This window comes from Balearica regulorum, chromosome 6, assembly GCF_011004875.1.
Source record: "Balearica regulorum gibbericeps isolate bBalReg1 chromosome 6, bBalReg1.pri, whole genome shotgun sequence".
Lineage (NCBI taxonomy): Eukaryota > Metazoa > Chordata > Aves > Gruiformes > Gruidae > Balearica > Balearica regulorum.
Genome location: NC_046189.1, coordinates 32,244,046 through 32,267,701, shown reverse-complemented (window position 1 = coordinate 32,267,701; position 23,656 = coordinate 32,244,046). Strand labels below are relative to the sequence as shown.

The window sequence follows — 23,656 nt, the reverse complement described above, 5'->3', positions numbered from 1 at the left end:
CTTTCCTCTCGCTCTGAAATGGTTATTTGATTTCAACTGGTTAAAGTTTGGTCTCTGGGATGTACTGAAAAGTGGGTTTAAGTTGCCCATTTCCACCAGAAGTAGCAGTGAAACAGAAACTTCAGAAATACTGGCTGGTAGCTGTGAAAGGAAAGAGGGGCAGCCACTTTGGGAAAGGGGAGCAGGACCAGTGGGGAGACCCTTGCCTGGGACCAGACGGGCAGGAGGAGCAGCCGGGTTCATGCTTTGGCTGGAGGGGATGAGATGATTGTCCTAGCCTCCTGTAAACAGGTAGCAACATGCTGCCTCCTATGAGCATCCTCCTTGGACCATTTTGCTCCAAGTTGGGTTGTCTTCTCTGTTTCTCTGTATTTTATCAGTACAACTCCAGCAACGTGAATTAAGTTATCCCGGTTTTATGGTTGAATGGTGGTAAGCAGAGGCTGGTCTGTTTGCTTCCTGGCTAATAGCTGTTTAAAGCATTTCAGATGGATGTGCAGTGCAGCTGGCTTTATTCACCAAAGTTTGTCATTTAATAATAGAGGCGTAGCCGAGTGATCCAAAACATACATCTAGAGCTGGCCTAAATGGGAGTGCATGGGCACGGAAGACTCAGCTTCAATCAAAAAGACTAATATACTCGCTACGGAAGATGTGAGCATACCCCTATAGAGATTCTCTGCATTAACCAGATGTTTTTCGGCATTTTTGTAAATACCTTCTTCATGCACGTGTTTTGCTGCCACGTTGTGGTATGCAAACACCCAGCTACCCATCTAACCAGGGCTTTGCACAGGGAAGGAGTCTTGGGAGCTGCCTGCCCGAGTTCCACTCCTAGGACTGCACCGCGACAGTAGCAGCAGCCACGCAACCATCAGTGCAGCTTTAAAATGCAGTTAAATATTGTTTCTGTGGTGCAGAGAATGTTTTCCTTTTTCTACTAAATCCCCAAGGTTTTCTATCTAATGAAAGAAGTGTGTTGTCATGTGATAGAAGAAAGTAAGATGGCGTTTGAAGTGGTGTTAGTGGAAAATATCATTGTGCTGAAACCAGTTCTGAAATAAACCATATTTGGCACTTGCAAAATGACAGCAAATAGATTTAGACGTTTTGGGCTAAGTTATCAGATGATGTAAACTGGCACAACTCCACTGAAGTCTATGGAGAGGTGCCAGCTTACATCAGTGGAGAATTTGGCCCTTTTAAAAAATCAGCTACAATTCTTATCTAAGATTTTCCATTCTTCATCTCTTGGGTGAAGGAAAAAAACCCACCCTTTTATATTTTACAGTAAATTTGTTGGAAAATGCAATAGGTGTTTGCAGGCAGTCGTATCTACAGTTATAAACCATAGCTGGTAGAGTTAGAAGCTGGAGCTGGTAGAGCTGATGGTTGTGTCTAACGTACAATGTAGGTGGTCCCCTCGTGCACGTATCCACGGCCTGGATGATGCCCAGGACAGACTTATGCTGGGAATAGCAGCAATGTACAGACTGTCTCAGCCATAATTTCCTGGCTGAGTTGACTGTGTTTTCATGCTTCCTTCTCCAGAAGCTTTGTCATTATCTGCTGCTCTCTGAGATAATAGCCAGTGTGGAAAATCCAGCCTGCTATCTTGCTGAAACAGAGGTGGATAATTTTCTCCATGGACAATCTGCAGATACGACTGCTTGCGTTTAGAAGGGATTGGCCATTTCCCTAGGGACAGGTCGGTGTCTGGAGGAAGGAACGTCCCAACTTCTCTACGTCACTGAATTTTGCATGCAAGTGTAGGGTTTTTCTTTTCTTGAGTAGCTAGAGTCTCTGGAAAGGCTGTTTGTGGCTACTCACAAGTCAGACCAGTTCTCTGGCAGAGGGTGACCAACACTATGGATGGTGGAGATTGTTTAGTTTCTTTTGAAAATTAATCAGGTTGTCCTTCCATTGAAAATTGGGATGGTTAGTCTGCTGCTCACAAAAGACTTTCTCAGTATTGCTCTTTGGCAGTTGTCATCCTGACTGGAAAATTACTTTTTGAGTGGTGGTGGAGAGGTGACTTTAGCATTGTCCATACTTCTATACTACAAGATTGTCCATCCTCCTGTACTAGTCAGGACTGAGGCATAGCTGCAACATGGAGGAGATGGCTTTTGCCTCAGTGGCTGAGAATATCTATATTGGTTCCTTCTGTGGTGGCCTTGGCCTTTGGCAGTGGAAGCCATGAGACTCTAGTGACCTCCTGGGGGTCCTGACAGCGACTAATGGTGTGCACTGACCTGGGTCTGACCCCTAGTCACTGCCAGGCAGGAGGTCAGTCATCGATCTCAAGATCCCATTTATGTGGGCTCTGGCAGATCATCTCCTGGCTGCTCCTCAATACGCATGGGTCTGTGAGAGGGAGGCAATGAGGCGGCCTGGGCTGTACAGTCATTGCTGCACAGATGACTCACATATCTTCAACTTTTTCATATTCAGTCCAGCAAATGCCATTTTGGTGTTTCCCCAGTGCTTTGCTGAGGTAGGAGTTTGGATGAGGAAGAGGTGAGTCAAGCTCAAGCTGGGAGATTTAGAGGTGGTGCCAGATGTTTGGGAAACTTGGCCAAGAGGCACATGAGATTAACAGCTGTCCTTCTGACTATAGTTTGCTCCCTTTAGAAGAAAAATTCAGAGTATTCTCAGCTTTCTGCTTTGCTCCTGAATTGCAAAGTCACCAAAGAGTGCTTAATCGCAGCTTCATTTAGCATGATGTTTGTGACCATTTCCATGGACCTCTGCCTTCCTAACTTTTCTCACCTCCAGCTAAGCCTATTGTGTAGCTGTTTAAAAGGAGCAGTGCTTTAACAGTGCTTGGAAGCTTTATCTGGGGAGAAATGCACCAGTTGACAGGCTTTTAGCAGTGCTGTTCAGAAGTATCTCCATGGAATAGTCTTCCAGGAGAAAATTAAGAACTGATTTTGATTTGTAATGTTTTCAGTATGGTGTCAAGGATTCAAATCTGGTCTGAATCTGGAAGAGAGCTCTTCCAGGAGCTGAGGAATGCCAGGAGCCCATGGGGACCGTTGGGGCTCTGGCTCTGTGGTGGAGAGGAGGACAGAAAAAAATGGCTGCTGGGTGGGATGATCAAGGGGAAAAAAAAAAAAAGATGATCAAGGAAAATTAATAATAAATAAATAAAGCCCTGGATGCTTAGCCAATATGTTTGGCAACATGTGAGTGCCTTGTGCTCATTAACGTGCTATCATCACAGCAGCACAGTGAGGAGAGGAAGTGTTACGATTGCCGTCTAGCAGATGGGGAGATGGAGCCATGAAGACGCACAGCAAAGCCTGGGACGGCGCAGGGAGATGAGTCCCTGTTCCCGATGAGCAACTCAACCGTTACTCTCTGTTCGCAGTCTGTCGGTGGCTGTGCAAGGTCTGTAGGGAAGGCACCCATCGAGCTGAGCTGGGTTTGTCCCATTTACCCTGGGATTTGTCCCACAGCTCCTGTCTACCCTTTGTCTTGGGAGAAAATCCTCCTCAGCAGCAGACAGTGTTTGAGCTTTAAAATGCAATGGGCTGTCGCTGATGTAGAGCTGTAGTCACTCAGATTTGCAGCCTCGGAGACTGACTTTGTCATTCTTGTGCTCTCTGAAAATGAGGAATGACTGCTGGACTTGGCAGCTGAGTGGCAGACCGATGTGCGGTCGGTCCCCTGCTGCCAGGGCTGGCAGATGCTGCAAGCACCGTGGCGTTGGCATCTTCCTCCTCATTGTTGTTCTGTGGTGATCTCATCCCAGCTCCCAGGGACCTTCCTGTGAGCACTGCTGGCTGGCACCTGGCCCACACGTCCTTATGAAGACGTTTCTCAGACATCCAAGGGGTGGTGGGACAGTGATGGGCAGAAGTTAGTGTCTTAAAGAGAGTCTTCTACCTTGTCTTCAAAGTGTCCAAATTCTCATCAAGATTCTAAATCACAGATTATTTATTTATTTTTATAACAGATATATGAAGTTTTCTGGGAAATGTTTTGGGATAATTTGATGAAAAAAGTTGTGTTTTCTTGCCAAGTCTGGTATGACTCCTTCTTCAACGGTGGGCAAAGTCTTATAACCCATTGGTACCTCAGGTTCCTAGCCTCAACGTGGAGATTCTTTGCTCCATCCTGTTTCCCTTTCTTGTGTCTTTAGATGATAATTTTTTAGGCTAATGACTGTCCCTGATTGTACAATACCCTGTACTCTGGCCTAAAATAACAGTTCAGTACTTTATTCTTAGTCCTACCATGTGTTTTGTGCATGACGCTGGGACAATCGCTTACCCTCTCAGCGCTTCTGTTTTCCTATCTGCAAAGTAGCGATAATGCCTACTTCCAAAGCAAATCCCTTGGCTGGAAGGTGCCACCTACGTGCTGAGCACTGTTATTCCTTCTGCTAAATGTGCATGTGACCGTCATTAAACGCGGACCGGACAGGCCGTTTTGTAATGGTGGTTGTCCCCTGTGAATGCAGGGACCCGTAATGGATCTGGTCTGGGCTGGGGGGAGGTAGTACCACCCCCTGAATGTGCTGCTCTGATGAACGGTAGCATTTCTCTTTTCAACAATTGGACAGCACTGTCTTCTGTGAGGTTTGCATTAAGATAAGATGGGCTTTGTTCAGATTTCTGCTTTTTTTTTTTTTTTTTCCCCCCTTCCCCCCAGCATTGTTCAAGCTGGACAAATGGTTCTTTGTGGACATGTTAGTGGTGGCTTGCTTCTATTAAGGACATGAATAATTTCTTAACAAACAATCAAAGGGAGACAGTATTCATGTATGTTAAGTGCAATGAAATTATATCGTTACTGTTCTAAAGCAATCGATTAACTGATCGATTAAATTATATTACCTATTATGTATTAAATATGCTGTAACTTAAATTAACTCTAAATTGCATTGATATCTACAAAATACAGGTGTGATGGCTGGGTTCAATATGAGTGGAGATCTCCAGAAGCCTGCTACCAACATCCCCCTGGGGTCTCTGGCTGCTATTGGCACCTCGTAAGTCATAAATTGGGGAAAATTTACTCTTTGGAGACTGCCCTGGATGTGACCACTCCATTTCAAATTCCCATCAACCTTTTATTACTTAGCCATCTGGAAAATTAAATTCTGGCTCTCGTTCAAATTATCATCCATTATCACCACCTACTCTGGGTGGGTTAGAGAAGAGGTTCACTAATGCAGATATAATCAGTTCTTCCTCTGCCGGGTGGGATGTGTGTTGGTGTGAGAGCGGTTGTGCCGCTGCAGCCCAGCTATCCCGGAGCGGGATGCAAAGTTCTCGAAGGCTTGGGGTGCGTGAGTTTGTCACTTATCACTGTTGATTTCAAAGTGCTTTCTTTTTCTATGTAAATCATAAAGATAACAAATGTAAGATATAAAAAAATATAATTTTTATTATTGGGAAAATAGGGCTGAGACAGGTGAGATGACCTACCCACCTGCAAGGCTAGGGGAACACAGGAGCCCTGCATCTCTGAGCAGTGCTCTCCCCTGGGGAATGCTGCTTTCCAGGAGTAAAATACTGTTACATATTAAAAAAAAACCAAACACCTCAGTAGATTTTCCTGCCTGCTTTCATTGCCACCTAAATTGCTTTTGAAATTACTACTTTTAATTGTGTACCAAGATTCAGACAGAGAGGAAGGATCTTCAGAATTTAGAGGGATTCCTGTTGAAATTAGTGCTTGTTTTAAGTGAGGGGATTGCACAGGACACAGAAGTATCACCGATGGGTGGACTGTGGTCATTCACATCTCTGCTGTCTGGGCTTTGCAGACAGACTAGCTTATCCCTCCACCTGAGTACTGGAGAGGCCAGAGGCACCAGAGGAGGATCATGACTGAGGCTGTAGAGCAAGCTGGCTGCGGTGTTTAACGTTACTGCCAGACGAGGGGACCTGTGTACCTGCAGAACTGTAGAAACATAGAAAGGTTTGGGTTGGAAGGGACCTTTAAAGGCCATCTAGTCCAACCCCCATGTCATGGGCAGGGACGTCCATCTTCAACTAGATGAGGTTGCTCAGAGCCCTGTCCAACCTGACCTTGAATGTTTCCAGGGATGGAGCATCTACCACCTCTCTGGGCAACCTGTGACAGTGTTTCACCACCCTCATTGTAAAAAAAAAATTCTTCCTTCTGTCTAGTCTGATCTACCCTCTTTTAGTTTAGAACCATTACCCCTTGTCCTATCGCTACAGGTGCTATTAAAAAGTCTGTCCCCAGGACTGGGTTATGCCCCCCATGCTCACATCAAGTTTGCAGGTAGCTTCCCCTCGGGGGTGTCGTACGGCCACGCTGCAGCTGTCCCTGGTGCACTATAGTGGGTAAGTAATGTGGACCGGTCTTAAATTTAGCCCTGAGGCTAAATCATGCAGGAACAGCCCATGCAGGGTGATTGAAGACCCAACTTGCAGGTATTTAACCTTCTCCTGGCTCTGCTAATGGGTAGAATTCTCAATGGTCTTCTCTTGCTGGAAAAATAATAGTTTATTTTTATTGTTTGCAGGTGGTTTCTGTACATGGTCTTTGTTTTTTTGCTGGGAGCCATTTGTACCCGTCAGTCCCTCCGCTATGACTTCATGATAGCAGAGAAGGTAACTTGTTCGAATAACCCAGTGTGGTTTTATATAACGGTGCTTTCAGGTTGCCATCTGCTTTATTGAACGCTTGAACTTCTCCAGAAGCCTGAGGAATTTGGGTACCCATCCCTCATTGACATTCAGGGGGATTTTCCCATTGCAAATCGCAGCATACAATTGATTTGAATAGCTTTGCATTCACCAGCATATCCAGTAATGCTGAATCTTGGCATAATCACCCGGCAATAGCTTTAAGAGCTAAAATATGCTAATGTGGTCTAATGATAAATGCTGTATTTTATTCAATGTATCCTTTCTCAGTGGTGAAAGCTTAGACCAAATTGAAATCTCTAAAGAACCCCCCTGCTTATCTTTACTAAGTCAAGCGAGGCTTACATTTCCGTATCTAGCGGGCTGTAATTGCAGGGTGAGCAATAGGATTATTAAACTCGAGGCATTCCACATGGGTGTATGTACCATGAGGGAGGTTTGTAGCGCTACAGGCAATGAACGTTGTCATTGCGGGCCCTTAAAAAGAGAGCAAAAGGTTTCCATGTGTGTCACTGTCTTACTTTAAATGGGTTATGGGATATAATTTTCTATTATTCAGCATTATCCAAAATCATGGGTTCATCATATTTGACACTGTTTTTTGTGATTAATTTAAAATTGACATGTTTGTCACTTATTTGATTGTAATGTGGTTTTAATCTAAAATATAATTTTGAAACTCTGGCTTCATTTTCTCTCTAAGTAATTGTAACTCTAGACTTCCTCTAGTCCCCAAAATAAATTCCAAGTTATTGGTGGGGTGCCTGCCACTTCCTCTAAGGTAAAAAATCATTTGTTTCAGGGGAAAAAAGAATGAGCCTACCTTCTTTGTATGTCAATGTGACAGACTAAGTGGGCGAAAAGTACAGTAACTAAAATGCACCTTTGAATGAATCACCTGACAAGAAAAAGATCGTTTAAAAAAGCTGTGTTTTAACTTTAAAACCCTCTGGAGGGAAAATGTCCCAGTAAAGAATGTGAAGATATTTAATAGTGTTAAATATAAAAAAACAAAACTAAAAAACCCCGCCCAACACCCCCACCCCCCAAAAAAGCAAATTGAATTTTCTTTTCCCTAGTATGGTACAAAACAATGGTGCAATCCCAATAGTCATGTTGCTTCTTTGAGTTATTGCAAGCCACTTTCGATTTTAATGACTTTGGAGAGAGGGAGGGGAGGAGGAGAAACCATTACGCATCCAACATGCAAAGTCTCCCTTTCTGTCACTCACAGGTGAGCTTGGCTGCTTTTCTCCCTTACAGTACTTGTTTGCCTTTGTAAACATAAAAATGAGATTCAGTGATTTCACTTCTAATGAGCTCAAAGTGCCAATTTCTTACAAAGTATTCACACTCTCTGTGCTCAAAGCCACCAGCAAACCCTTTTATCAGCCTCAGTGAAAAGGACTCTTCCCCTCTAACCCTGATTTGAATGTCAAGTAGTACATTTAAATGCAAGCATTTTTGGCAGCTAAAATAATATATGATGTCTGGCACAACTAATTGTTTCTTCCAAGTATTTCTCAGAGCAGGGCGAGATTAGAGAGGGAAGGGAAGATGCCCCATTCAGTGTATGTCCATTGGTCTAATGGAAGCTGATATCTGCTCATCTTTCTCTCAAGTTTCTTCTGTCCCACAAGATAAAATTCACAAGGCCGAGTGGATTTTCGTGGGGAAAAGAAATGTTGTGGTAGGAGGTTTGTACGGTTCTGGACCACGACATCAATTTTACATACCCAACCTCCTTTTCACCACGTGTGGGTTTCACAGATGAGGAAAAGGCAGATGTAGCTTGAGTCATCTTTAGACATGTAAATTTTTGTAATTCCTTCTAATAAAGCATGCACCACCTGACATCAACAGGGGCAGAAGCCGGGAGGACCCATGTGCATTTAGACCTTTTTTTCCCACGAAAGGAGAGGTGGGAGTGAAGGACATGCGGCTCATGGGGGACCTGCATTCAGTGCCATCCCCCGCCACGGATGTCTGCGGGCACCTCCAGCAGCTCGCTTCAGTGGAGTATGGGCAGGATGACCAAAATTTGGATTTTTTTTTTTTTTTTCTCCCTGCCTGGCCTCTGTGCTGGTGTTACCCCCTACCTTGATTTGCCTTTCTCTGTGGCTGGCTGCTGGCTGTCAGACTCAGGTGGTCTTGCAGGACGTGGGGATGGCTCAGGTGACCTTAGTCTCCTTGGCTGTGTCCGCCCATGTCCTCACACCACGGTACCAGGAGCACTCCCAATTCAAAGCTTTCTTGCCCAGTGTTCATATTGTGGGGGTTTGTGTGTTTGGATGGGTATTTTTTTAGAGATGCTGCCTGTGCTTGCAGCACCTGACAGTGGTGACCCCAGACCTTGCTTCTGTGTGACAGACCACGAGCTGCCCTCCTTTCCCTCCACGTCTGCAGGAGATGCTCCCTTTTTGAAAGAGTGCTCACTAGAAACCGGTAATAAACCCGGCCTTGTTAGCACTGTGGCTTTAAAGATTTTTTTATTTGTTTTTTAAAAGTTTCATGTCGGCCAAAGGAAATTCTTTTCTCATTGAAGACAGGAAAATAAGGTCATTGTATTATATCCTTCAGAGCATATTTTTTGAGTTGCCATTTAAGTGGCAATTTTGATTTGGTTTTACTGTGGATTTTCTTTCAGGATTGGTTTTCCCCTCTGGGACGCAGGGGTTTGTCTTCCTGTTTTGGATGGTTGGAAGCCTGGGCAGCTTTTCCTGTATGATGTGCTCTGTATATAAGTGATCTCTCCTGAAATAAACTCACTTCCAGTTACTTAAGGGGAACCTAATAGCTGCTGCTTTGCCGCAATTGCTCCAAGTGACAAAGAATTTCTTGGATATGAGCTTGTCAAATGGCTCTGTCGGTACAGGATGTTCAGTATTAAATTACTTTTATGGGATAATTTTCCTGTATTAATTGCTTGCACTTTATACCACAGACCAGTTAAATTGCTGCTTTCCCAGGGCTCGTTCTGTTCATTTTAGCAATGTTACAAAATATATGTGCTCTCTTAAAATACATGTATTTAAGACTGCTCGGGGGTCTTTAAAGAGCAATATAATCAACTTTGCATTCTCTGTGCTTCCTCCAGGTATCCTTGGTGGGTTTCTTGTTTTTGCTAGGGCTGTACATCTCGTCCCTGGCCTCCTGCATGGGAGGGCTGTACGGAGCACCCAGGATCCTGCAATGCATCGCCCAGGAGAACGTGATCCCCATGCTCGCCTTCCTGGGACGTGGGGTTAGTCGTCTTTTCTCTGAGATTGCTCTCAAGCCTTCACCTGAAGGAAAACTGGTGATTTAAGAAGCCAGGGTTTCTGGGTGTCTGTAGGGTGAGATGGGGGATGTATGAAAATTGAGAAGGGGAGGGTTTGGCATCTGGTACCCTACAGTAGGCAGAAAAGCCAGGAAATGGGTGGTTTTATAAAAAAAACCAAACCCAAGAGCCTGGCTGCTCTGGTCCTTTCCCTGCCTGCCGCCCATGCTGCACCGCCTCTGCCCTGAGCCCTCCCACGGGGCTCAGCACCGCAGAGGACCAGCACTGCTTCGCCCAGCATCTTGCTCACCCACCTCTGCACCCTGGCCCCCGGGGCTATCTGTCCTGTACCCCCCCACACACAGAGCCCTTCCTGCTCCTCCCGCCAACCCACTGCTTTCAGGATGCCCCTAGTAACACAACTGCTTATGATACAACTTTACCTGTGGGTTGTTTGTTTTTTTTTTTTGAAACACCTTATCTACGCTGGACTGATGGAGGTACTGGTACCTAGCTTTTTTCTGCCCTCCTGTCCAGGGCAGAGGCCTGTAGCTTTTGCCCAAGCACTTGTGGAAATGGAGAATAACTGCCTCTTTATCCTTTTTCTTTTTACTTTTTTTTTTTTTTTTCTTTCTTTGCTTCACTTTTTCTTTGAGCTCTTCCTATCCTCTTTGGTAACCTCATCGCTGAGTATGTGACTAGTCACGGTGCAGTAGATTCAGTCTGCGTGCACCGGAGGAGAGGATGCTTCTTTGTAAGATAAGGTGCCTTTTGAACACCACAAAATAAAAACAAAGAATAGATTTGAAAGGTTAAGTTAGGGGGCTGATAAGCTTTAGATATGCTTTGAAACAAAGCCTTGCTTTGAATATGACAAGAGGCTTTTTCCTTGTCCTCATAAGTAATTCCTGTTCACATGAATCGTCGTTCCCCGAGATCAGTCAAAGTACCAGTCACTAAGGAGTCTGTAGGCTTGGGCTATACATCCACAGCAAACTATTTTTTATGTCTTTCTCTTCTTCTAAACAGGGACAAAATAATTCCCTCGCTCTCAATAACCTGCAGCACCTAACTGTCTGTAGCAAAGGCTGGAAAAATCTTACGATATCTTACGACATTTTGCTCCTTCAGAGCAGCTTGTAAATATTTTACAGTATTGGTATTTATGAATGTTTTAAAATCTTTAAATGTTTTATAGGTATATGCTTTGGTTTATGTTTCTCAAAGTAATTTTCTAAAATTAAAGCCACAATAATAGCAATATTAATAATAAATAGTAATGATTGTAAGTGAAGCAGGAACAATAATGACAGCAAAAACTTCCAGCTCCTGAAAGCAGTTGTCAGGCGATCCCCGAACAGGCTGTTCTCTGCTTGGCAATCCTTTGCAAATTCTCAGTGATTTAGCAAATTTGACTGCAAAGCTGATTCCCTCTCTTCTCTGATAGTTTTCTGTCTTCCTGTTAGATTTTCTGCTCTGAACTCTGTCCGGGCAGAATGCCACAGTGGGAAGGGCCCAAAAAGAGGTGAGGAATCAAAGGCAGATCACTTTCCCCCTGTCCTTCTCTCTGCCACCTTGAAAGTTGTCTAGATTTGGTTTATGGAGAGTTTACAAATTTAATTTGCTCTTAACAATCAGTTCCACATCAGTTCTTCTTTTCCATGGTTGAAAAAAGTGTTGTAGTCACCATAACCCCCGCTGATGGGAAGGACACGATTGTTTTCTGTAGAGTTAAACCCAAGCCAGAGGCATCCCGAGATGGTACCATCTGTTCCCCATCTCAGTACGTCTTTCTGATACCAAAGATGCTTTCTGAGAACCGCGTTCCGTTATCCCTGAGGCATATTTCTGTTTCACTGTGAAAAGGCATAAGATCCAGAACTGGTCCCCTTTTCTATTAATAAAATAGAAATAGTTTCCATTTGAGCTGTGTGTTTAGTAAAGAAGCACGTGCAATAAGTGAAAACCTAAGATATTTTGTAAGATATCTTGTAAGATATTTTCCAGCGAGGTCTTTACACAGCCTGCACAGGCTTCTGGGCTACTGAAACAGCGAGACAGTGCCTGGTACAAGGAAGGACACGTTAGACCTGGGATTAAAGTTCACGAGCTGATGGCTAAAGCCCTTCCACCCCCTGATGCCCTTTGCTTTGTCTCCCTTTTTCTCCTCCTCTCCCTGCCTTCACCCCAGCCCAAAGGAGAAGAGCAGGCGGTGTTTCTCCTGGCTGCCTGCCGCCCCCCAGCATCCTCGCCTGCCTGACCTCTCTGCTGCTTTCCTCCTGCTGCTGGGCAGACGTGGCTTGGCTGGAAGAAAGGAGGGAAAGCCCAAGCGCAGAGGCTCAGCAGACCGTGGATTTAGCTCAGCCTCGTGTCAGGGCAGGGCCAGAAGCTGCTGATGTGAAGGTGGCACTGCTCCACGCAGGCAGAGCTTCCTTGAGTCTCTCTGGAAGTTGAAGCCTTTCCAGCGGCAGCGTGCAGGAGCCTTTTGAGTAGGCAGCGATGTGGAGTCCTGTAGGGAAATTAGAGATGAACGGTTAACTCTAATTAACACGTTTTATTGCTGGACTTCCCATAAGCCCCACAAATCTCTGAAGGTTTATTGCTGCTTTAATGACATTGTTTTACCACAGAGATATGGAGTGAGAGTGGATGAATTTTCCAAAGACAAAGCTTGAGTAAGGCTCAGAGGTGAGGTGGGAGCTCAGCAGCTTTTGGCTTCCAGCCTGTTCTTTAATTTATTAAGCTGGTCAGTCTCTGCTTGCACATGCATGCATGTATTTCATGACTAAGAGGGTCCTGCAGACTGCTCATGACAGCTGAGCAAGCGGGGAATCCTCACGGTGAGGCTCAGGGTTGTTAATTTAAATGTAAGTTTGTTTTACTTATGAACTAGAAAGGACCCAACAAGACTCCAGTGGCTGCGATTTGCTTAACGAGTCTCATCACCATGGCTTTCGTCTTCATTGGGCAAGTGAATGTTCTTGCTCCCATAGTCACCATCAACTTCATGCTGACGTATATTGCTGTAGACTATTCCTATTTCTCAGTCTCCTTGAGCTACAACATTCAGCAGAAGCCTGACGAGACCCAGATGGAAACCACTAGGCCTGCTCACTCTTCCCAGCCTTTAATTTTCAACAAGCCCTCCAGCCGTGCAGCAGATGGAGTAATTCAAAGCAGGTCAAACGGCACCTTGTTGGAATTCACAAAAGACATGGACCAGCTTTTTAAACCATTTCATAGTGAGCCAAGTACTTGCAAAAAAGGAGGAGCCGAGAATTCAACCCAAAATGTCAAACAGAAGAAGGCAAAGAAGCCAGCCAAGCAGACGTTACAAGACAGCTTTCTCCTGGATCTCCATCACGATGCTCCCCTGGCTCAGTACGGCTGGGATGAGACCACAGAGCCCTGCAGCAAGAGCCAGCAGGACCTGGCTGAGCAGGTCCATCAGCATGACATGGGTCCATGCTCATCACCTGCTGCGGATGCCCAACAGACACCCGGGCTGCTGGAGCGGGGGGAGCAGCTCTGCAGCGAGGTGCCGGAGAGGAGAGGTAAGGGCTGTAGGAGATGGACATCTCCGTGCTCACGGGGAATGGTTTATAACCTTGGTGCTCCCGGTGCTTTCCTGAAGGCAGGCATGAAACTAGCTTTATACGGGGCTGTCATTCGGTGATTCATAGCAATAATATCATTTATTCCAGGTGAGGGTCGAGTTCATCGCAATGCATCACAGGAGAAGTTCCAATGCAATTTCCTATGGAAGATTAATCACAGGAAGGCAGGCAGGACTATATTTAGTGTAGGGCTGTTTACTGTATACTCATTATTCTACACATGCACGCTTAATGCTGTACATTTAAAAGGTTTTGAGTGTATCCTGGGGTTTAATTCATCCTGGTGCAGGGCAGGAAGGATGGAGCTGTGCGAGTCTGACTCAGGCTCTCAAAACGCAGTGGTCCCCTTGCCGCAGGTGGAGCCTGTAATTCAACATCCACAGCTAAGAGTCTGAATTTGTGTTGTTGGCGATGTGGGTATTGGATACCATGTGTTTGCCTGGAGTTTGTCATCTCAGTGCTGTGGTGTTTTATCAGCATTAGTCAATTAAGCTTTGTAAACCCCTCTGAGGGAGAAAATTATTCTTTCTCTTTTTTTCCCAAATAGAGAAACTGAGGCAGAGGTAGGCAGATGTGGCCTTCAAATGGACTCAGTACCAGAGTTGGCAATTTTTTTTTTCTTGCACTTCTTTTCTGTTTTCATTTTAGAGGTTTTGGTTTAACTCTGCCATACCCAGCTGTCAGCTAGAATTTCTGCTTTGGTTTTCTGGAATCTGGTAATCTAAAATAGGAGAAAAAACCCCACATTATAGCTCCTTTCTAATGTCTCTTTTCTTTTTTTTTATTTATTTTTTTCTTTCTCTGTAGAATCATCTATAAAGCAACAAAATCCAGACCTGGGAATTCAGCAAATACCAGAATCCTTCTACTCCAAATTCTGCAATCACTGGGTTTCCTTTGCTGGTGTAAGTAATTTTCTTTTATTTTGAGCACTGGTTTGTGATTGTGGAAAACAGAAAGAAATTCATCACTTACTGGAGTGTAAATACACTGGAGTGTAAATACACTGGAGTACTTTAAAATTTCTAGTTTCTAGTATTCCAGGTCACCTGAATTAAGTACGCAAGGTACCATGCACCCAGCAGTTCAAATTCAGAGAAAGCCAGATGGCATATTAGTTAAAACAACAACAGCAACCACCACCACCCCCCCACCCCCCCAAAAAAAACCCCAACCCAACACTCCAACAAACAAAACAAAACAAAAAACCAAACAACCCAACCCAAAAAGATACAAATTCAAAGTCTGGCATCTTGGGACTTCAGAGATGCATGGCTGGCTGGCTGGGGGGGGGGGAGGAAATCAGTGTCCCTCTTTGCACTGTGTGCCAGCCTGCTTTTTTTTGCCTTGGGATAGAGACATCAGCTTCAAAGCTGCGTTGCATTTATTTATAAGCCAGTTTCTGCAAGCTCGGGGTAGGGTTTCATTAGCACTGACCTCCTGCTACCAGCAGCCTGGCTGTGAAATTCCATCTTTTGAGGGAGGAAAGTGGAGCATTCCTCCAGCACGTTAGTTTAAAGAATAAATAACTTTTAAATAGCTTCTGTCTCGAGCCACTGAGGAGTTTAAGACATTTAAATTCATCTTGGGAAGATGGATTAATGGGCAGATGACAGGGAAAGGGTCAGATATGCATAATGAATGAACCATATGGCTTTGCTGCATGGATGGGGATTTCATAGCTGTGCGTAAAATGTAACAAACCCACTTGAACAACACACCAAACGCTTTCAGTTTAATCCTCTTTTCAAATTCACTGCTAGAAGCCAGCTCCCGGTGAGGGGTCCCGCCAGACTGCAGTGCCAGGGGTGGGATGGATGCGGAGGCTCCTCTCTAGCAATGACATCTTCAGGAGGTTGCGCACTGATGCTGTCTCTGGGCTCGGTGACTAACGTGGCTCCCAAGCGCGTGTCATCGCGGAGCGGTCAGCTCTCTGCCTTCGGGGGGAATTTGCTTACGGAGATGACTGACATGTTCATTAAAGCAGATTTGGTTTCCTGTCAGTAATCAGGGTTGGGAGGAGGTTTCAGCAGAGCTGAGAAGGGATCAACGATGCAAAATAAAATCACAGAAGGAAAAATCAGATGCATTTATTCATCCTGGCTCCTTTCCCCTCTGCCCTCTCTCTTTGAGCTTCACCAGTCGTGTCAGTCTGGACTCATTTAGATCTTTCTTTGTGTGCCGCCCCTTGCTGTTTCTCACCTCACCTGTGAAGATGCTACCCCTGCCCTCTTTCACATCCCGTTGAGCCAAATCTACCTCCTGAGCTGGTGAGCCTCTGGATACTCCTCTTGGAGTAGCCCAAGCAGAGACCTGAGGTCCACGCTGCCTCTAGGACTCAGGGTAGTTCACCGAAAGCTACCTCCATGCCACTGAAGATGACACTGTAAACCTGTACCGTCCCTCCTTTTGACAGTGAGACCTAACAAGGCTCCCTATAACACGGGAACCTCACTACCAAGAAACCTCAGCCATGCCCTACCCAGATCTTTTCAGCTAAGGAAATGCTCTACGTGTGGCCAAAAGCCAAGCACCATGGAGTGTTGCAGGCAGGAGATGATGTGGTTTCCCAGGGGTCCTGCTATCCCACCGGCCTCAGCCACCAACGCCCAAGAGCATCCATCCACCCATGTGGTTGCAGCTGGCATCATTCCTCCCATGGGCAGGACGTGGGCTGTGCAGCAGGTCTTGTGCAAGGAGATCCTCTGTTGTGTCCCCATCCCATAACGTCATTAGGAGGGAGGCACCTAAAAGCAGACGCTCATCAGGATAATTCTGGCTGCGTCCTGGATCCTGACTGTGCGTGTCTCTTGCACAATGTTCCCAAGAAGACCCTGAGAAAGTCAGAGGTGCAGAGATGCCTTCAAAGCACTGGTTTTGCATGCATTTAAAACCAAGATGCAGCATTTCTGGGAAAAAGCATTTACTGATGCTCTCATAAGAGCTTAAAGCCCCAGCACTGCCTCGGTTATCAAGGAGTTTCCGTTAGAGCTGCAATGCTAGCTCATCTTGCCAGGTTGAGGAGCAAACTGCTGACCCGGTGTCAGGCTGTGTCTGTGGGTGAGCGGTCCTCCCCGGGCTCTGCGCTGCCAGCTCTCCCGCAGGGCCGGAGCAGGAGGTCAGCAGAGCCGCTGGGCTTTGCAGAAAAGGGACTGTCAGATTGTCATCATCGTATTATCTTACGGATTCTGGGGTAACCCCACACGGTGTCTTTCCAACAGGCGATCGTGTCCCTCATCATAATGTTTGTCATTCAGTGGATCTATACCCTGGTCAGCCTGGGTGCAGCGGTTATTCTGTATTTCTACATTGGCCAAGTGAGCCCAGGACTCCCCCTTGGTGAGTTTGGGGTTTTTTTCTGTATTATTAAATCTGCTTAAAAATTCATTAAGCTTTAATTTACCTTAATGAGGAATTGAGACTCTTGTGTTTAATATGCACATGACACAGTGAAGGATGAGGTTTTGTTTCATTGCTAGTTTTAATACGTTTTCTCTCTGACTCTTTAGTTTTATATTGGATTCTAACTGTAACTAGCATTGGTTTGATAGTTTGAACATTGTGCTTATTGCTTTATTATATTGTATTTCAATTGGCAAAACCAGATACTAATACTAAGAATTACCGGCGTGGCAGATGATTGTAAATATATCACAGCAATGAGAAAAATCTGCCATAAATATGTTTTAATAAACTTAATTAATCAATCTAAACCCACCTGGGAAAACTTTAAAGAAAATGGTAATTATGACAAGTATCTCATTAATGCTCAGCATTCATAACTGTGGAACAAGAGAGCCTTTTGATGCCAGAACTAACCAGGTTGAATGTGTTGGGAATGTAATCTGGGAAAATACCCTTAGGCAGAGGGCATTACAAAGGTCTGCGCATGTGATCGGCTTAAACAAATTCAAAATTAAACAGTGAAGCACATTCAGAAAGCAGCTCACGAGAGCCTACAGCTCCTTGGCACGGCCGCAGGAGGGGTTTGCCTTGGTCTGTGTCTCTGAAGGGAGAAGGTGATATGCACACAGTACACACGTACGCACCTACTTCTGCGTTCATACATACGTAGGTGCATGCATACGTAAGTACCTGCACGCGGGGATGTGCAATTTTTTGTCCAAGAAGAGAAAAGTCAAAAGAGCCTGAGTCCATATGTCTTACAGGCAATGCAGAACTAGCTACCCAGGTTTATTTAGATGAAAGATTATTAGACATTAGGTAGGGAGCTACTAGATTTCAGAAACCCAAATGATGAGAAACCAAAAAATAGTTGTCACTCAGTAAACATCACAACTTCGCTCACCAGTGCTTCTCTTTCTACTCTGACTTCTTTTCTGTTTATCTGTATGTGATAGTAGAAAAGGGCTGAGACTGTGGATAGTACTTGCTAATTTATATTTTTTGAAATACAACACAATGTTTTCAGGCTTTGGAGTTTTCTTTGCCTTTGTACATTCAGTTATTATATCTCTGTTATCTGCTTTTGAAATATTTACCAAAAATTACTTTGAAAATAATTTCTCAGTGTATAGAGGATTTTGGAAGGTGATCTGAGAAACAGCAGCACGATTAGACCTTTTTTTTTCTTGGTTTCTTTTGCACATGCATTCCCACGAAAACAGTAAAACAAGGCACAGCAAGAAAAAGTTAGGAATGAACACTGATTGTTATTTGACTGTGAGTGAACGTTATTTTGTGGTCACGTGGCATCCAACGATCTGTGAATTTGTTCTTCAAAGGACTGAACGACCTTTCTGTCTAGAAAGCTTTTGGGAGACACTGGCTTGAGAGATGCTCTGGATTAAGGACTAGATGAAGACCTTGGGAGCAGAAATGCTCTGGGATTTTGACACATCCTTTTTCTCTCAGGGCTTTACTGGGGTTTAAAAAGCTATCGGTCTGGGAAGGGATAGCTGTTCTCCATGGGAAATTTGGGTTCATTTCTTGACAATCAATTAAAAGCTGCAGCGTGTGGGAAGGCTGCAGGAGAGTTCTCACCATCGTGAAATCTTTGTGTACTGAAGGCTAATAACAAGCATGATGGTTTGAGATTTTATGCAAAAATTCAATGGTGTAATGCTATTATGAGAGAATTAGCAGTGTACTGACTTCTCGTGCCTTTTCTCTGTAGGAGCAGCAGCGAATTTCAGTTTCTTCAGCTGGATTAAGTCGGTTTTGCTCACCTCGTGCAGGTTGGTACCAGTCACTTGGCAGTGACGAGGCAGTGCTCCTTGTTCCCGTGACCCACTAACGTTCAGAGAGGGGTGGCAGAGTTGACTTGCCTATTACCTTAAGCAGTCCCTTCTTGCATACACAAAGTTATTCTCAATGGCAAAAATAACTGTTTGCTCCCGTCAGCCTGGCATATGGCTGACCCACATAAGTGGGAGAGCTGGTTTCCTCTGCCTTACGTGTGGACGTGTCAGCTGATAGCCATATCTCAGCGCCTGAAGCTTTATCGTACCCCAAAGGTCTGTGCTCAACCTTGGTGGCTCAGGTTGAACTGGAAAATCTGGAAGTGAGGAACAGGAGACTCCATCTCTTCCACCCACCATCCATTGAAAGCAAATTACTACAGTGGTGGTGGAACAGGCACACGTGGCAGCTGTGCTTGAGTTTCAGAGAGGAAATCTGGGGGGGAGCCACCATAGCTACAGGGAAAATACAGTAAACAAGGTCTGCAGTGAAGGAACCGTTCAGCATTGAATTTGCATGGGACTGCAGTAGCCTTGAATTGGGGTTTTCCTTCGCAGAAGAACTTCAGGGTTTTGTCTGGTTGGTTATTAACTAATTTTGTTAATCTGTTTTGATCCTATTAATTATTAATTCCATCACATTTGGGTTTCCCACAGAGGGTAGTGACCATCTCTGCCACTGTACGGTGCAGTGGGATTTTGGGTTCTCAGTCTGTTGGGTTGCATTTGTGTTGTGGTGGGTGAACACTGTGGTGAGGACTGCACAACATGAGCTGCCATGCATTATGTGTGCAAATTTGGTGGCTTCTTTAAAATAATCCAGGCATTTAAGCATATTGGCACACACTCATGCCTGTCTTGCCAGCTCCTGCGTCTGCCCACAGTCCCTATAACATGGCCACATGCCTTTGGTAGCAGAGGTGGTTTGGGAGAGAAGCCAGGGGTGATGGGACCTCTCTTAGGTCCCCACAGCAGGTCTGTGGCATGGCCAGGAAGAGACCAGTTAGTTCTCCTGCCTCACATCCATCGCTCTCTCTACCAGACCAGTGGATGTCTCTGAGTATGGGACCAGGTCCCTGAAGACCCACCTGTCCTGCACGCCTCTTGCCATGAGTAGCTTTGTTCACACAGCTACTGCTGACTCTCATGGCAGTTGTGTAAGTCTGTACATAGACGGACTATTCAGAAGAGTGAGGGGGTGCAGAGGGTGTGCACTGTGTTTTCTGCGTATCTCATTTGGAGTAAGGGGTTGTTCCCTGCCCTTTTCACGTCTGCTGGACTGGTGACATGAGCCCAAGCCAAGGGTGAGGAGATGAGGATGGAACAGGGCGCGTGGGGCCATGCTGAAGCACTGCCAGAATTACTCATGGCACAGTGAGTCAGACCCCACTGCTTCGTATCCCGGACACTTGTTTGTCTGGTTCCACCTCAGCATCCAGGCGGATTTGTGGCAGGTCATTTGAGCTCGATGCAGCTATGATAGAGCAGCACTTTCCTCCCCGTTGTCCCTCGGTGCTTCTCAGCCCTGTCTCCAGCCCATTGTCGGAGGTTCCCCACTGGAGGCTGGTTGAGATGCAAGTCTTCATGGAGAGTTACCATGTGTGGAAAGGAGAAACTACTCTTCCCGGAGAGGCAGCCCCGCTTCTCGTGGGTAGAGGTGCCATTGTCGCAGGGGTTTTTTCTCCTGCGCGTTACCAGACTGGTCCTGTCCTTAGTGCTTTGATCAGTGCAAGCGATGAGCAAAGACCCTGCCGAGGAGGTCTGAGGGGAGCTGGAGAGTGCTCAAGGCAGAGACTGATCCTATTTCTCCCTCCTCAAAGAGTGCAATCTCTGGGTCAGCCAGCCAGCTTGGTCGCCTTACCCTAATGCCAAGGCTCCTGCTATGCTGGCACAAAACCAATTTCTGCTCTGCTTGGTGGGCCGGTTTTTTCTTGCTGCACAGCAAGAAATTGCGTTGAAGTGATTTGCATTTTTTCCTAAGCTTTGTTTCCTTGAAATCCAGGCAAGATATTTTAATGAACTGAAAGTAAAGAAGAAATCCCATTAGAGTGCAAGAGAGTTGGAGGCAACCAAGGATCCTTGACACCTCTAAGGCTCTTGTGCTCAGTGAGGTCTGAGCCCATGCTATAAGCTCTTGCCGTTTTGATTTGCAGGTGTGCAAAAACATTTTCTTAAAAATCAGCCTCTGCAATAAAGAGTTTCCAAGAATATTTCCTCTTTCATTTAAAGGAGTTACAAAATAATTGAAATGTACACTAAAACTTAGGAAACTCTAAGGATATTTTTCATTAGAAATTGCTTGAGCTCCTTCTTTTCCTGCACAGTGTGGAAAGTGTTTGCCATAGCCAGCCTCCAAAGAGGAAACTTACTTGTTAAGAAAAATGTATATTTTCCAGTGGGGAAGGGAGTATATTTTTTTGTGTGCCTTCAAGGAAAAATATTTTCAGATTAGCTCTATGCCTCCCAAGGGCACCGAGAAGGATTTAGCCTCTTCACAGCAGCGGTTTGGCTGGTTTTGTTTGCACAGCCGCTAATGGATGGCAAACAAGGGGTGATGCAGGTGCCTCTGCTTCTCTGTTTGCAGGAGAAGGCCATCTCCCAAAGAGCAGATCGTGGTGACACCATCCTTTGCAACAGTTGGCATGGAGACCACGCAGCTCACAGAGGAGAACGCAGACTTCGCCTCGCGGGACCGCTATCACCAGTCCTCGCTTATCAGCAGAGAGGAGTTCCTGAATCAATTCCAGTAAAGGACAAAAAAAAAATAATAATCAAGCTGTCACTTCAAAAAGCATTTAGAAATGCTAATGACTGCCACGGTGCCTTGTGAAATACTTGAATATATACGAAAAGGATGCGACGGGTTATTTTTATATTTGAGGGTTGTTTGTTTATGCAAACTACAACATTGCTGGGTTTCAAATCTTATCCAAAATGGGGTAAAAAGTGCAAATGAAAGGGCCAGTCCAGGGAAGTGATGAGTTACTGAGGACAGTATAATCCTTTTAGAGAATTCAATTATAAGCACTATTGAGCTCTAAAGACCATCACCACTATAAAAGCTTACAACACCCCATTTCAAACGTTCTCTGGGTGACTAGGGACGCTTTGTGCCTGGGAGCGGTGACCTCGGCAGCAGGAGCCAGTGCCCCGCTCCCAGCTGTGCCACGGATGGATGCGACCTTCCAGGTCGATTCACTTCTCCTCTCAGCATGAATTTGCCTGCTCGTAATACAGTAATTTTCTACCTCAGCATTTCAATTTCCAAGGTCTTAGAAAGTACTTTAAGGCATTAGACAATAGGCCGTAATCAGTGGCAAGTGCAAGAAGATTATGAAATATATTCACAACTGGAATCGCACATTTAAATGCAGTAATGCAATATAATGACCTCTACTGTGAAACTGTAAAATGATGTCTTAGCAGCTGTTCATAGTGATTTCCTACATCCTTTCTGATGTGGCACCTGGGACCCAACAACAAAGGTGGGTCCAAATAGAGCATCTCCTGGCTGAAGGGACAGATGGTTCAGAAATGCCTTAACAAAATACATTTAGCCTCATCTTTGCTAATTTTACTTAAAGCCCATCCCATAGTGAGCTCCCACAAGGAGCCATTTCTCCTGCTGCCATGATTTGGGATGCAGGAGGTTCAGCGGGGAATGCTGCAGGGTTTCTCACGCAGACCTTAGGGTTGGTGGGCAGCGGCTGTGGGGTGGGGTGGGGTGAGGTGTTACATGGATGTCTCTGTCACCATCGCTTCTGCTCCCCAGGGAAAAACCTCTCTGCTGAGCACTGTCCTGCTTCCAGGCAGTGGTCCTGGCAGAGACCCAGGGAGGTGCGAGGGAGGGCTCTGGATTGGGGGCAAGCCCCAGCAGCACAAACTGTTCTGATGCTAAAAGGAGAGGGAAATCACTGCCTTTCACTTCCTCTCATCTCTGATCATTTCAGCCTGTAGATTATTTATTTCTCCTTCTGTGCAATAAAATCTTGAGACACGAAGATCTCCTACCTGTGCTTGCTGTGGACACGCTCGATGCCTTTGACCACCGTTCTGCTTGCCAGCGCTTGGCGCCCCGATGTTACCAGCCGTGGGGGGACTCGCCGTCCCATCTCACGGTCTGACCAGCTGCAGCTTTGGCTCTTCCAGTTTTCTTACAGAGAGAAGCAAAGGAGGCTTTCTACTGAGGTGAAGAAGAGAGCAATCCTGCCACGCTGCAGAAAGTGTATTCATTTTTCAAGGTTGCAGGTCTTTTAGTAAGTGTTTTTAACCTTAATTATCTCAACAGAGGCAAGAGGGAAGTTATGCTTGTGTGGCCAGCTCTGAGCCACCTCGAGTCAGTCGTTCTGTGTTGGAAACACCCCTTCCAGGGTTCTTTTCTTCCATTGCCTTTTGCCTTTGGTTTCCAAAGAGTCTGGATCTGTTGTGGTGATGTGGCTCCATGCTGAAGCTTCCCCTGGGTTTCCTGGGACCAGCAGCTCCAGAGAGCCCTTCCTGTGCTCGTAGCATCCTTGACCTGGGCAGCTACCACTGTTGTGCAAACTCCAGACGCTCCTTGATCCAAGCTGCGTGGTGCTGTGTTATCCCCTGTTACAGTCTGATACACAACCATCGTGTCATTACTGTAAAATCTTGTATTTCCTAAAGTCCTGTCCCATCAAAATATTGCGGGGTGCCTTCCCTCCCCAGACAGGCAGTGCCCAGCCCCGTGTTTCTCTGTAGTTTGAACAAAAGAAAACCCCAGAGCACGGCATGAAAGTGATTCATGGGCAGAAATTACTGGGTTAACCTCTTTGTTAGCTCCTAAAAGATTTAGTTTCCTTCTTAAAATAAGGCAGCAGTCGAGATCCAGAGAGGGAGGAGAGGGAAGGTTCCTTGGCTGTGTACCTTGCCTTGGTGCGAAGCATTTGCCTCTCCGACACTGTGGTCCCTGCTCGTCCCCAAACT

The 23,656-nt window shown here is 45.5% G+C and overlaps 1 protein-coding gene across 4 annotated transcripts in view; it reads left to right on the top strand.

Annotated features, from left to right (window-relative positions):
* The window catches only part of SLC12A8 (solute carrier family 12 member 8), a 59,368-nt gene extending 36,669 nt beyond the window's left edge, over positions 1–22,699 (top strand). For all 4 annotated transcript variants that reach the window (XM_075757109.1, XM_075757106.1, XM_075757108.1 and 1 more), the window contains 8 exons: positions 4,912–4,999; positions 6,509–6,596; positions 9,730–9,876; positions 12,785–13,445; positions 14,316–14,413; positions 16,730–16,847; positions 18,646–18,706; positions 21,294–22,699. In XM_075757109.1, coding sequence (XP_075613224.1) covers positions 4,912–4,999; positions 6,509–6,596; positions 9,730–9,876; positions 12,785–13,445; positions 14,316–14,413; positions 16,730–16,847; positions 18,646–18,706; positions 21,294–21,459 — 1,427 coding nt within the window. In that variant the 3' untranslated portion in view covers positions 21,460–22,699. The remainder of the gene's footprint in view (positions 1–4,911; positions 5,000–6,508; positions 6,597–9,729; positions 9,877–12,784; positions 13,446–14,315; positions 14,414–16,729; positions 16,848–18,645; positions 18,707–21,293) is intronic.
* The last annotated feature ends 957 nt before the right edge of the window (positions 22,700–23,656 follow it).